Genomic DNA, 13,662 nt, shown 5'->3' on the forward strand with positions numbered 1-13,662 from the left:
AAGCAATTATTTTTTCTTCTCTATTGAAACCTGGAAGATTTGAGTATTACGTTATGAAACTCTGGATCTTCCTTAAGCCTTCTGTTTTAGCTAGCTTCCTCTCATACCACTTCAGCAGGAAGAGTGAGGGCCACTACCTTATTACTTACAGCCTATAGAAATCGAAGTTCCTCACTCTGCATCTGTTGACATCCGAGGAGGGAAGTCCTTATTACTGTTAGCAGACATGAAAGTATTAGGTCCCACTAGGCCTCCACCGATACTTTCTTGTTCCCCAAAAAGTCTCTACTGACACTACTAGGGTGGTGGCTTCCCCAAAAAATCTCTACTGACACTACTAGGGTGGTGACCTTGTTCCTGCAGTGATGGTGAAAGCCCTGACTCTTTATAAATCCTCCTCTGACGGTACCTCAGGTCAGAGGAGGATTGGCTGCTTTTTACTAACCGGTGGAAGTAGAAGTTCGTGTTCCCCATGTGGTTCCCACTATTGACACTGCAGAATTTGAGAGGGCAAACTCCTTATACTCTGGTGAGGGTAGACCATTCAGGTCCCCATTCAGTCTTTGCTGGCATTGCTGGGGTTTGAGCCAGTTTTTTCTTTGGTGTTTGACAGGAGAAGAGTGTTTCTTTCTAATGTTTTCTGTCTTGTTAGGCTGCTTACTTTTGACTAGCTTACTTTTGACTAGCGGGAGAGCAGGATTTTGTTTTGTTTTGTTTTGTTTGTCTGCCCTCATTGGCATTTCCGTTTTGCTGACTCCTTCATCTCCAGGTCTGGGATAGACAAGGCAAAAAGAAAACCCAGGGAACATACTACTGTATTGTTTTTCAGATTCTTTCAGAGTCTTCTTTTGTTTGTTTTATATATAATGTCTAGGGCTTTTAGTTGAATTAGCAGGAGAGATAGGGAAGAGAACATTTACTTCATTTTCCTAGAAGTAGAAGTTATTTCTTGTATCTGTTTTTTAAAAAAGCAAACCTTCAGCCCTCCTTCACTATCCCACTTTAGAGCTCTTTTCTCTGCTCCGTTTTATTTATTTATTTATTTGTTTAGTTATTTAACATCTTTATTGGAGTATAACTTTTACAATAGTGTGTTAGTTTCTCCTTTACAAAAAAGTGAATCAGTTATACATATGTTCCCATATCTCTTCCCTCTTGTGTCACCCTCCCTCCCACCCTCCCTATCCCACCCCTCTAGGTGGTCACAAAGCACAGAGGTGATCTCCCTGTGCTATGCGGCAGCTTCCCACTAGCTATCTAATTTACATTTGGTAGTGTATATATGTCCCTGACACTCTCTCACTTCGTCACATCTTACCCTTCCCCCTCCCCCTATCCTCAAGTCCATGCTCTAGTAGGTCTGTGTTTTATTCCCGTCCTATCACTAATCTCTTCATGACATTTTTTTTCTTAGATTCCATATATATGTGTTAGCATACAGTATTTGTTTTTCTCCTTCTGACTTACTTCACTCTGTATGACAGACTCCAGGTCTATCCACCACATTACAAATAACTCAGTTTCATTTCTTTTTATGGCTGAGTAATATTCCATTGTATATATGTGCCACATCTTCTTTATCCATTCATCTGTTGATGGACACTTAGGTTGCTTCCATGTCCTGGCTATCGTAAATAGAGCTGCAATGAACATTTTTGTACATGACTCTTTTTGAATTATGGTTTTCTCAGGGTATATGCCCAGTAGTGGGGATTGCTGGGTCATATGGTAGTTCTATTTGTAGTTTTTTAAGGAACCTCCATACTGTTCTCCATAGTAGCTGTATTAATTTACATTCCCACCAGCAGTGCAAGTCTGCTCCATTTTAGAACCAGACTCTTTGAAAGCAATTGTCTATGCTTATTTTCTCTAGTTTCTCTCTTCTCGTTCTCTCTTTTAAACCTATTCTAGCAAAACTTTTATCCCTGTGACTTCTCTGAAACCACTCTTGTTAAGGCATCATTTACAAGTGAATAATCAAACCAATAATACTTACAAAACTAGCTGAAGCTAAAATTGTACTTAGAGGGAGGTCTATAGTGTTAAATTTTATATTAAAAGAGAAAAAAAGCCTGAAACCAAATGAACTGGTATCTAATTTAAGAAGTTAGAAAAAGGATTAACCCAAAGAAAGCAGAAGAAAAGAGATAAAAAGATGTCCAGACCTTAGTAAAATAGAAAAAAGATACAATTGAGAGAATTAAATTATGGCAAGGTGATTAAGAAAAGCAAAGACAAGGCAAAAATATATAAATGTGATAATCATATTAGAAAATATTATAAATATTTTAATTGGCATATTTAAATAAAATTATATATGAAATAAATGATCAGAAAAGTGTATAAATGACCAAAAGTGATTTAAAAAGACATAGAAAATCTGAATGGTCTGATAGCCATTTAAAATGCTGATTTAGTATTTTAAAGGTTTTACTTCCCTCAGTGAAAAGGCCCAGGTGGATATTCAGTTACTGAGTTTAGACAGTTCCTAATTCCAGTGTTCAGTAAACTTTTTCAGAAAACAGAAGAAAGGGTACTATTTCTCTCTTTTTTTTTTTGAAGCTTATGATATAAGCTTGTTATAAAACTAGAAAAGAGAGTGTGAAAGAATAAAATTTACAAGCCAGTCTCACTTATGAACATAGCAAGATATCTAGCAGTGTATAAAATAGGTAACATCGCCAAGTTTGGCTTATAAGAATGCAAGAGTTAAGTAACACTAGAAATTTATTCAGATATTTACACCTTAATAAAACAATAAGTCACTACACATCACATTTTTGATTTAGAATAGTGAAAGTCTTGGTTAAAGCTGAGAATGCTAGGTGTCTACGTCATGAATACTAAAATTCAGTTTTGAGTGGAATGCAGTTGGTCACAGTAGATGGCACAACTAATTTGATCAGAGGGAGTCAGATGATCTCAGAGAGCACAAACTCTGAGTTAGGTTTTAATGAGTAATATTTTGTCAAAATGTTAGAAGGAACAGCATATCAAGTAGATAAAATAATGTGTGCTAAAGCATAGCTGTGACATTTGGGAATGGTAAGTGAAATTATAACTAGAGCACAGTTATATTTTAAGGATATTGGGCCCTGGCAGGAGATGAGACTGGAGATTTGTGCCAGTTGTGAAAGGCTTTGTCTGCCTTGCTTCTTCCTAAGGAGGGGAATATATCAATTCCAGGGAGAGTCAGAAAACCAGTAAATATTTTTGAACATTCCATCTCTTTAGCTTCTTATACTTCATGTCTTATCTTTAGAAATAACATGTATTACTTGTTTGCATTCTTTTGTATATGTGCCTTATGTGAAGTTAGGTGTTATCACTGATTTACTTTTTTTGTTTACTAAAAATGTAGGAATCTGACTTTATGACTGAATTACTAATGTATTTCCTCTGGGTTATATACTAAACTTGTAAAAGCAATCATGGCTAATCTCTTTCACCAAGCTGGTGCCTAAGAACTTCCCAGTGAAATTTGTATCAGAGGCCTGATTAATTTTATTTGTTCTGTCATCTTAACTTTATTTGTGGTAAAAGCACATTTTAGTACCTCTCTTTTTATCAAATATTTGTGATTTTATTCGAGTTTTTGATGGAGTTGTGGGTTTTTTTTTTTTAAAGAAAAGTTATTGGAGTGAACTTTCATTGATGGCCAGATTTTCTTTTTCTTTTATCCTTTTTCCTTTTTGTATTGCATTGGTAGATACAAGGCAATAGTTTTTCTAAATTTGTGAATCAGAGAATTTTAAACCTAAATTAACTTCATAAATGTGCTCACTTTTTTCTTTAATGCATTCCTTCTAACCCCTAAAGATACTTTTATGTAATTTTCTTAATTATGTAATATGTTTGATTTTTTTAATTTAAGGTGTGACTGCACAGAAAAGCTACAAAACAAATTTGACTTTTTGCGCTCACAGTTGAATGATATTTCTTCATTTAAGAATATCTACAGATATGCCTTTGATTTTGCAAGGGTAGGTCGAATTTCCATGTTTTCAATTTTAATATTTTTTTTAATCTTTAAACCACACTTAGGAAAACTTTTTTACCTTTATTTTAGGATAAAGATCAGAGAAGCCTTGATATTGATACAGCTAAGTCTATGTTAGCTCTTCTCCTTGGGAGGACATGGCCACTGTTTTCAGTATTTTACCAGTACCTGGAGGTATGTATGTGTTTTTATTTTTAAAATAATATTTTAAAACTTAAGCTGATTGAAAATATACCTTTAATTGAAGAAAAACAAGTAGATTTTTTAATACTGTGCTTTTTAAAAATTCTGCTTAAGTGTTTGAAAATTTGTTAAAATGTGTACATATCCGCTGTCATTTTTAGACATGAGTTTATGTTCATTAACATATTCTGTACATAAGTTACTTTTATTCCCTGTCTTGCAACCCAACCCCCCCTAAACAAAAGATAAAAAAGAAACCTTCAAGAAATATATTTTAGCACAGACATCCTTCATGTAAAATTAGGTTCTTGGGATTTTTGCAGGAGAGAATTTATGCTAGTGCACAAATCTCAAGCTTTCTAAATCAGGTTTCTCTCTGTTATACAGGGTATTAGGCTGAAAAAATAAATATAAGAGAACCAATTTTAGTATTAAAACTTAGGCTCAATCTAAAGAATTAGAATAAACTTTTATGTACACAAATATGAGGATGTACTTAAATATAGTGATTACTGAGAAATATTTGCTGAATTTATGAAGAAAGTATTCTTTTAGAAGGTTTATCATAGCACCTTCTGTATGTGGTGGTTTGAAAAAGATACTGTCCTTTTTTTCATTGCTGTCTTTAGTTTCCTGTCTGTTTTTGTGCTTTCTATTTTATTTTGTTTATTTCATTTTATTTCATTTGATTTTATTTTTTGTATACTTCTCACTGTTTCTTTCTTTTTTTCTTCTTTTTTTGTTTTTTGCTGTACGTGGGCCTCTCACTGTTGTAGCCTCTCCCGTTGCGGAGCACAGGCTCCGGACGTGCAGGCTCAGCGGCCATGGCTCATGAGCCTAGCCACTCCATGGCATGTGGGATCCTCCTGTACCGGGGCACAAACCAGTGTCCCCTGCATCAGCAGGCAGACTCAACCACTGTGCCACCAGAGAAACCCTCACTGTTTCTTGAATACAGATGCTTTTGCTTTGAAAATAATTTCTCATAAAGCTGGTTGTTTATCATAACAAGTTCCCCAGATTAGTTTTGTTTAAAACTTGTGATAAGAGACAGTGGTATAAGAAGGTCTTATATGAATGGGTTTGTGCACACTTAAATCTTTAAGCCTAATAAAGTAGATTGGTTGACGGATGTTATCAATCTTCCTCATATTAGTAGTTTTGGGGCAACAGTAAGTATAACTCTGTAAAAATATTCCCCTCTAAAAGGAGCTGAGATAAGTAAATATTTTCAAATGCTTGTTACGTGGAGGGTGTTTGACATACATTATCTTTTTAAATCTTTATAACACCATTTTGAATTATGTTTTATCTCCACTTAGCCAATGAATAACTTTCCCAAGATCACTCGAGTAGCAGAAGTGAGATTTGAACCCAAGTCTATACCTTTTCCATTGCCTCCAAAGATGCCAACTTCAAAATGTGCTAAACAGTAAATCTTATGTAAAGAAATGATTTAATGAGAAGCAGTAGGAGGGAATTTACTGTGTTAGGAAACATTGTATAGCTTGATCTCATTGGTGATTACACAAGCGTATACATTGGTAAAACTTTATTGAGTTTTACCCTTACTATTAGTGCCCTTGATGCTCATGTTATTCCTCAAGAATGAAAGAAGGGGACTTTCCTGGCAGTCTAGTGGATAAGATCCATGCTTCCACTGCAGGGGGTGGATCCCTAGTGGGGGAACTAAGATCCCACATGCCATTCCCTGCCCCCCCCCAAAAAAAAGAATGAAAGAAAAATAAAGGGAAAAATAAATTTGATGAAGTTGACATCTAAATGACCCTGAGGATTCTCTTAGAAACACAAATAATTAAAAGAGGAATATGTTTTAGGAAAGACTAAATCACAGAAAAAAGGTTATAACTGAATTTATTGAAGTCAAGTCCTAATAAATAGTGCTTGTTCTGTAATCCAAAATTTATATCATTTCTACAGCAATCAAAGTATCGCGTTATGAACAAAGATCAGTGGTACAATGTGTTAGAATTCAGCAGAACAGTCCATGCCGATCTTAGTAACTATGATGAAGATGGTGCTTGTAAGTATAATATAATGTTTTCCTATGAAAGCAAAATTCTTAAAACTATTAAATGAGAACGTGGATTTGGTAGCATTACCATAAAGGATTTAAACTTCCTAACAATTTCTTATTTAATTGTGTGGGAAGTGTGGAGGAGGCAGGTGTAGAAGGTAGAGAACTTAGATTGAGCAACGTTATAAAATCTGTGCTAGTAAATGAAGTATTTTTGGTTACTTGGTAGCTAAATTTAGAATATAATTTCTGCAGCTAGAAGCTAAAATTCTGCTTTATTCCTGCCTTTCCTGGCATTTTCCTATGAAAGAAGAGTATAGTCATGATTTTTAAAATAGGAAAGCAAAACCTCAGCTGCAATAGCAGAAGCTTTAAAATTAATATCGTAATAGCCATTCACAATATGGCAAATGATGTTAAAGTAACTTCCCTCAGAAATTATTGAGTAAACAGGAAATGAAATATTTACAATTTTTTAATCCTTCAAATTAAAATATCTGTTCATCCCCTAAAGTGGAAAATCCAGAATGCCATAAAAAAACTTTGAAGTCATGATAAATTATTTAGATAAGCCAAACGAATTCTCACTATAAATTAAGTTTTTTTTTTTTTTTTTTTTTTTTTTTTTTTTTTTTTTCTGCGGTACGCGGGCCTCTCACCGCCGTGGCCCCTCCCGCCGCGGAGCACAGCCTCCGGACGCGCAGGCTCAGCGGCCATGGCTCACGGGCCCAGCCGCTCCGCGGCACGTGGGATCCTCCCAGACCAGGGCACGAACCCGCGTCTCCCGCATCGGCAGGCGGACTCCCAACCGCCGCGCCACCAGGGAAGCCCTAAATTAAGTTTTTATTTCCCACCACCAGTTTGGTTGCATATGTTGTTTTAATGTTGTGAAGGGTTACATAGAAAAGATACATTCCTATAAATGTAAACTGAAATTATGGACTTATTTTTGTGACACTGAAGAAACAAAATACTGAAGAAGGGATAACTTTATTTCTTTCTATATATATTGTGTCTTCCCCCTACAAAATGGTATAAAATTTAATATTTTTAGAAATAATACCTTACAGCAGTAAACTGGGAGCCCAAGGGCTTTGTCTGGCCTGCAAATGTATGTTTTCATGTGCATTTGAGTCAACATTATAACTGAGACAACTACAGCTTCTGGATTTGCTTGAAAAGTTAGAAAATCTGACAAAACTGTTCCTGTGTTCTTTTATAGGACTTAGGCTGGAACCAAGTAGTGGCTTATGTTGGACTTGCGTTCTGGTGTGCTGGTCCACAGTATGCCAACAACTAGGTTGCTTTTCAGTTTCCATTTATTATTATGCTGATCTGCTGTTTTTCTTACAGTAGAGAAATATGTCTATCAAAAGCAAGAGAAAAAGTGAGACCACCAGAGGGTTGTGTGCTTTAAGAATAGGGCAAGCATATTTCTTTGTGGCAATGAGTTTTCCTACATTTACAAAAGATAAACAGTGAGCTTATCTAACCTATCTGACTTCTGTAAGTAAATGAATTTGAACCCCCTGCGTTATAAAAATATCTTTTTACAATAGTTCTTAAGTCAGGTATTTGTTAGGTACTTGCTTTGTGTTCAGATTTATACTAGGTCCTATTACTGGAACAATATATGTCTCTAATATGGCCACACCTTCAATAAACTTACAAACTTCTTGGTGAGGTAACAGAAATACTACATTAAACACTTTTCAGATTGTTTAATAATTAAATGGCAGAAAGCTGTGCGCAGTTAGAAAAAGGGAGAGGTTAATATTGACTTAGTATTGGAGAGTTCATGAAACAAATCTTGAGAAGGAGGTTTCTACAAATATCTATTGTGGAAAGTCCCTTATGTCTAAAAAAAAAGGCTAAGAAAGCACTCATGAAGTAGAATAGGGAGGCTGAAAGGAAACCACCTGGAGAAGGGAAGGGTTAGTTCCCTATCATCACCACAGAGTTTGTGGGGAGTTTGTTTTATAGTTGGAGAGATGTGTTCCCTGAACTCTTAATAAAATTGCTCCTTTTATTTTTAGGGCCTGTTCTTCTTGATGAATTTGTCGAGTGGCAGAAAGTTCGTCAAACGTCATAGCAAGAACTATTGTGAAGAAAATGCAAACCTTTAGATCCTTACGTGTGTACAAGCTAATGAGACAAGGAAAAAAAAGAAAAAACCAAAGGGGTGCATTTTCACTCATGAAAGACTTCTCATAGTACTTTTTTTTCCTTTTTTTTAAAGGAAGTTTTCTTGTTACATGTTATGGGCATTGAGCCACACCTCTTCCGAGACTGAATATTGAAGTTTTTGTTTTGAGTTATGTTTATAACATTTATTTCAGAACAATAAAGATTCAGATTTGTGACAAAGGCCTTAAAGTGAAGATGTCCCTTGAGTGTCAGAGTGGTATTTATTTTTGTAAATTTTAATTCTTGAATTTTAGAGGTCTGTCATACTGGGAATTTGTGAAATTTTAAAGATTTTAAACAATCTTAATATTTGGCAATGTAGTCCACTGATGGTATAGCTCATTATATTCATCTCTGCACAATTAGAAAGAATATTTATTGGCCTTGACTTCTGGGGTAATGATTTTCTGATTCAGCTAATAAAATACATGTCTGGATATTGGAAGTGCTCCAGCTTTCAGCTGTGGTTTTCTGTGAAAGCTGCCAACATACTGTGCACATACTTTATCTGCACAGTTTAGAATTGGAAAGATTATGTCTAGTTATTTTTTTTCCTAACCATTAAATAATATTGTCAATAAGCAGAAATCAGCATTGCATGTATATTCTTAATGTGAATTTTAAGTTTTTTGTATTCTGTCAGTTTAAAAATTTCATTTATATTTGAAAGAGCAAGGTTCATATATTAATAGTTTCAAAATCAGACAGCCTTAGGAGAGAAATTAAGACTAGTATTGAAGCTGTAGCATCATTATTGTTGTTGTTAGTGGCATATATATATGATCGTTTTTAACTGTCATTTTGTGATTTGGGGAGTTTTGTTGAGGACGCCCCTCCCCCATCTCTTTTTTGGTCATAAGAGAACCTTAACTCTGATGTTGTGGATTTAGTTAAAATATATATTGGAAAAAATATATAATAGAATAAGGACTTATGGGAGAACTCTGGGTGTAATTGTGCCCAACTCAAGGGTGCCATTTATATTGATACAATTACATTGCTAATTATCATATTTCTGACTTGGCAATAAAGTATCTTGAGGACAGGACAGCCTTTTTTCTAATTCACACGAAAAGCATCTTTTGGACTAGCAGCAGGGCTGTTTGTACATTCCTTTTCAAACCATCCAATATCCCAGTGATAAGAAAACCTTGTTCACATTTACAGTCAAGTCACAACCTCCGTAACATTCCTAGTTTCATTGTATGAGTGGAGAAAAGTAAATAAGTTACTTTTCCATAATAAGGACATTTCTATTGGGATTTAAGGTAAAGGTTGATTTTTAATGGTGAATTTATTTAATGAGTGATTACAGAAGTGATTATGGGAGAATAGCATTTTAAAGATTTTTATTTTATTTTATTTTGCTTTTTGGATAATGGGCTGGGAGAAAATGATTGCTGTTTTACTTCTTAATGAAATCACTTTTTACAACTTTGTAAAACACTGATATAATATGGAAAATAATTTTTCCCTTAAATGTCTGATAGATAGGGTTAATTTTCCTGGAATACTTGTGCTAAGTATTAGAATCACTGAATTATTGGAACTGAGCATACAGTGTTATGACATTATGAATGATGTTTTCATATTAAATTTGTTATAAGTACAGTAGATCCTTGAACAACATGGGTTTGAACTGTGTGGGTCTGCTTATAGGCAGATATTTTAAAATAAGTATGCAGTCAACCCTCTGTATCCATGGATTCTGCATCCATGGATGCAGAACCTGTGGATGTGGAGGGCCAACTATGGGACTTGAGCATCTGCAGATTTTGGTAAACTTGGGGGCTCCTGGAAGCAGTCCCCTTCAGATACTGAGGGACAACTGTAAAGCATTTTGATTTTTAGACATTTGAGTCTTTATAATTTGACTCTTCAAGGAACAACTTCTGAACTTGAAGAATATTGCCCATTTTTATTTAATTCCAAAACATATAATTTAAATGAAATTTTACAAGTTGTCCATTTATGGCCTGAACAAAATTTATTGTTTGTCATCTTCAATATTAAAGTGAAATAAGGAACACTCAAAACTTATAGATGACCTTTAAATAAATAAAATATATGGAACTATTTAGTTTGCTTACTTATCCAAAGATACCTTTTAGACTTTGAACCTGAAAATTTAAATGAAACTTACTTCTTGCTTAAGTCAACAGCCTACTTATACCCAGGCCATGCTTGCTTTACTCTCTTGCTTTTCTTAGATCTCTTAACTTCTTAGAGTCATAACATTCATTTATTTTGGAAGCAAACTTACTCTGCCTCATTCATCTCAGAATGTGGGCTTGACCTTTCTTGTCTTTTCTTTTTTAATTTATATTTGAACATAATTTATTGGGAAACTACTGATCAAGAGGTTAAGTAGTATAAGCAAAGAAGATAGTATTAAGGAGCCTGCAGTATGAAAAAGAAACCTTCTAACTGTTGGAGCTCTTTTAGCTAGTTAGCTTTAAGTGCCTTCCCAGAACTCCTGTTGTAAAATTTTCAGTATTACTTCCTTTATGTGGTATGAAATACTCAATGGTGCTTGGTAATTGGAAATGACTTCTTACAGAATAACATACAGATGTTATACTACTGGAAAAAAGTAGAGCCAGGTGTTGATTCTCTGAGAGGATGGAGAGTTTGTCCCCCAAACCCTCGGAGCCAATAATTTTTAACAAGGAATGGTATCTTTAGGAAATAGCCTAGGGATTCAGGTAACTTACTTGAATAGGAGATAAAAAATGGTGTATTGTGTGCTGATCTGACTCTGTTGCAATGTTTGTCTTTTATTGTCTAATGGTTTCTTGTTTTTCGAATGCTTCCAGTAAAATTCTTGACATAATCCATTTTTTACAGTAATAGTATTTTTATGTATAATGTATAGGTTTTGTTGATTTGAGTATTACTTTGTTTGAAGTACTCTAGATTAGTGTTTCTTAAATGGGAATATGAGGGCCTTCTATGGGAATGTTAGATTGACCCTCAAGAGTATTTCTCTTAAATACAAATGCCTTTTCATCTGTTGAGCCAAAAATTTATCTTTAACCATATTAATGCTGTCACTGTGTGAGGAGGTGAGGAAGAGAGTAGAATTTTAAGATAGAGTTTTTAAAGCATACAAGTTAATGTAGAGTATTAACAATGAAACATTTTACTTTAAAAAAATAAATTTATTTATTTGTTTGTTTTTACTTTTGGCTGTGTTGGGTCTTTGTTGCTGCGCGCGGGCTTTCTCTAGTTGTGGTGAGCGGGGGCTACTGTTCGTTGCGGTGCATGGGCTTCTCATTGAGGTAGCTTCTTGTTGCGGAGCACAGGCTCTAGGCACACAGGCTTCAGTAGTTGTGGTACGTGGGCTCAGTAGTTGTGGCTTGCGGGCTCTTGAGCACAGGCTCAGTAGTTGTGGCACACGGGCTTAGTTGCTCCACGGCATGTGGGATCTTCCTGGGCCAGGGCTCAAACCTGCATTGGCAGGCAGAATATTAACCACTGTGCAACCAGGGAAGCCCTGAAACATTTTACTTTGAACCATTTCTTCATGAAAACATGTCCCTTCTCCTTAAATGCTTATGTGAAGTTTTAAAAGCATTTATTGAAATACATTATGTACTCAGCTTGAGAAGCCAGTAAGAATACTAATTTTTTTAACTGCTTTCTTGAAGTGTACTTAAAACTGTTATGATAATTCATAATCTGATAAAGTTTTGTTCGGGCTTTCAAGGCTCCTATAGCCTAGTTTTGTAGCACATCTCTCATGTGCTTACCAAATGTCTAAAGTATCAAATAAATTTGGGACATTTTAATACATAATTTAAATGCATTTCTATGTTAAACAAAGAGAAAAGGAAAAATAATCTCTTAATCATACATCTAAAGAATTCTTAAAGAGGAATTCTCTCTTCTTGAGGTAGTATTACTTCTTGACTGATACTGGCAATCATTACATGGAAACATTTCAAAGAAGGCTTTATTTACTCTTCAGGAGAAAAGAGAAGTAACAACAAAATATCTTTGATATCCTGAGGAAAGGCCAACCTGGATTATTAAATATTTTGGATCATAATTTTTTAAAAATAAATTTATTTATTTATTTATTTTTGGCTGCATTGGGTCTTCATTGCTGCGCGGGCGTTCTCTAGTTGCGGCGAGCAGGGGCAACTCTTCCTTGCGGTGCCGTGGGCTTCTCATTGCGGTGGCTTCTCGTTGCGGAGCATAGGCTCTAGGTGCGTGGGCTCAGTAGTTGTGGCTCCCGGGCTCTAGAGCGCAGGCTCAATAGCTGTGGCACACAGGCTTAGTTGCTCTGCGGCATGTGGGATCTTTCCGGATCAGGGCTTGAACCCATGTCCCCTGCACTGGCAGGCGGATTCTTAACCACTGCGCTGCCAGGGAAGTCCCTAGATCATATAATTTTTTAATGAATGTAGTCTTTTTTGTTGACAGACATTGTTACCTATAAGTAGTACTGCCGAAGCCCAAAAAAGCAGTCTAACTTTTATGGTCAAATTTATATAGATTATGTAAAGGTAAATTCCAGCCCCAAGCCTCAGGTGAAATATCTCTAATTCACTAATTGTAGAGACCCTTCTTGCGAACTTTTACTTCACTGGACCAAATCTTTAGATCTTTTAAAGCACAATTTACCTTTTTTCAAATATCAGTCTTAATAAAACAAATTTGCCATATCCACTTTATAATCTTTTATATCCTGTACAGATAGTGCTTCCTTTGCTCCTTTCCTAGACCAGTTATTGGTTTGATCATTTTCTTTTTATTTTGTGTGCTTTGTCTGTAATTTATTAAACCTTTTATAATACGGCTCAATTTTGCATGGGTTCTGGTTTATCATGTGTTAAATATTATTTAAAATACATCCAGTAAAAAGGTTAGACTTTAACATGAGTATGGATTCTTATCTTATGACGCCAATTTTATTGGAGCTTTATTTTATTTATTTCATGGATCTATGGTCCATAAATGTAAGAGTTATATTAAAATTTTCTTAGTTTTTCCCCAAGTTATATCATTTTGAAGAAATTTTATCCTTTGCAATTTTGGTTTTCTCAGCTTTAAAGTAATAATGAAAATTGTACCACACATGATGTGTTGTTTTACATATAAACTAAAATTGTGGATATTATGAAATACTCAAATACAGTACTTAAAATTATTTTTAAAGCTAACAAAAATAAGCAAAATGGGTATGTATGAAACCAGCTTTACCCCCCCAGACCCAATGGTGTGTGTGTGTGTGTGTGTGTGTGTGTGT

At 35.1% G+C, this 13,662-nt stretch overlaps 1 protein-coding gene across 3 annotated transcripts in view; it reads left to right on the forward strand.

Annotated features, from left to right (window-relative positions):
* Positions 1-11,590, forward strand: part of DCUN1D5 (defective in cullin neddylation 1 domain containing 5) — a 30,301-nt gene extending 18,711 nt beyond the window's left edge. For all 3 annotated transcript variants that reach the window (XM_059068605.2, XM_067038565.1, XM_067038566.1), the window contains 4 exons: positions 3,875-3,983; positions 4,070-4,174; positions 6,125-6,227; positions 8,258-11,590. In XM_059068605.2, the coding sequence (XP_058924588.1) occupies positions 3,875-3,983; positions 4,070-4,174; positions 6,125-6,227; positions 8,258-8,313 (373 nt within the window). In that variant the 3' untranslated portion in view covers positions 8,314-11,590. The remainder of the gene's footprint in view (positions 1-3,874; positions 3,984-4,069; positions 4,175-6,124; positions 6,228-8,257) is intronic.
* The last annotated feature ends 2,072 nt before the right edge of the window (positions 11,591-13,662 follow it).

The sequence above is a fragment of the Kogia breviceps genome, chromosome 7, assembly GCF_026419965.1.
Source record: "Kogia breviceps isolate mKogBre1 chromosome 7, mKogBre1 haplotype 1, whole genome shotgun sequence".
NCBI lineage: Eukaryota > Metazoa > Chordata > Mammalia > Artiodactyla > Physeteridae > Kogia > Kogia breviceps.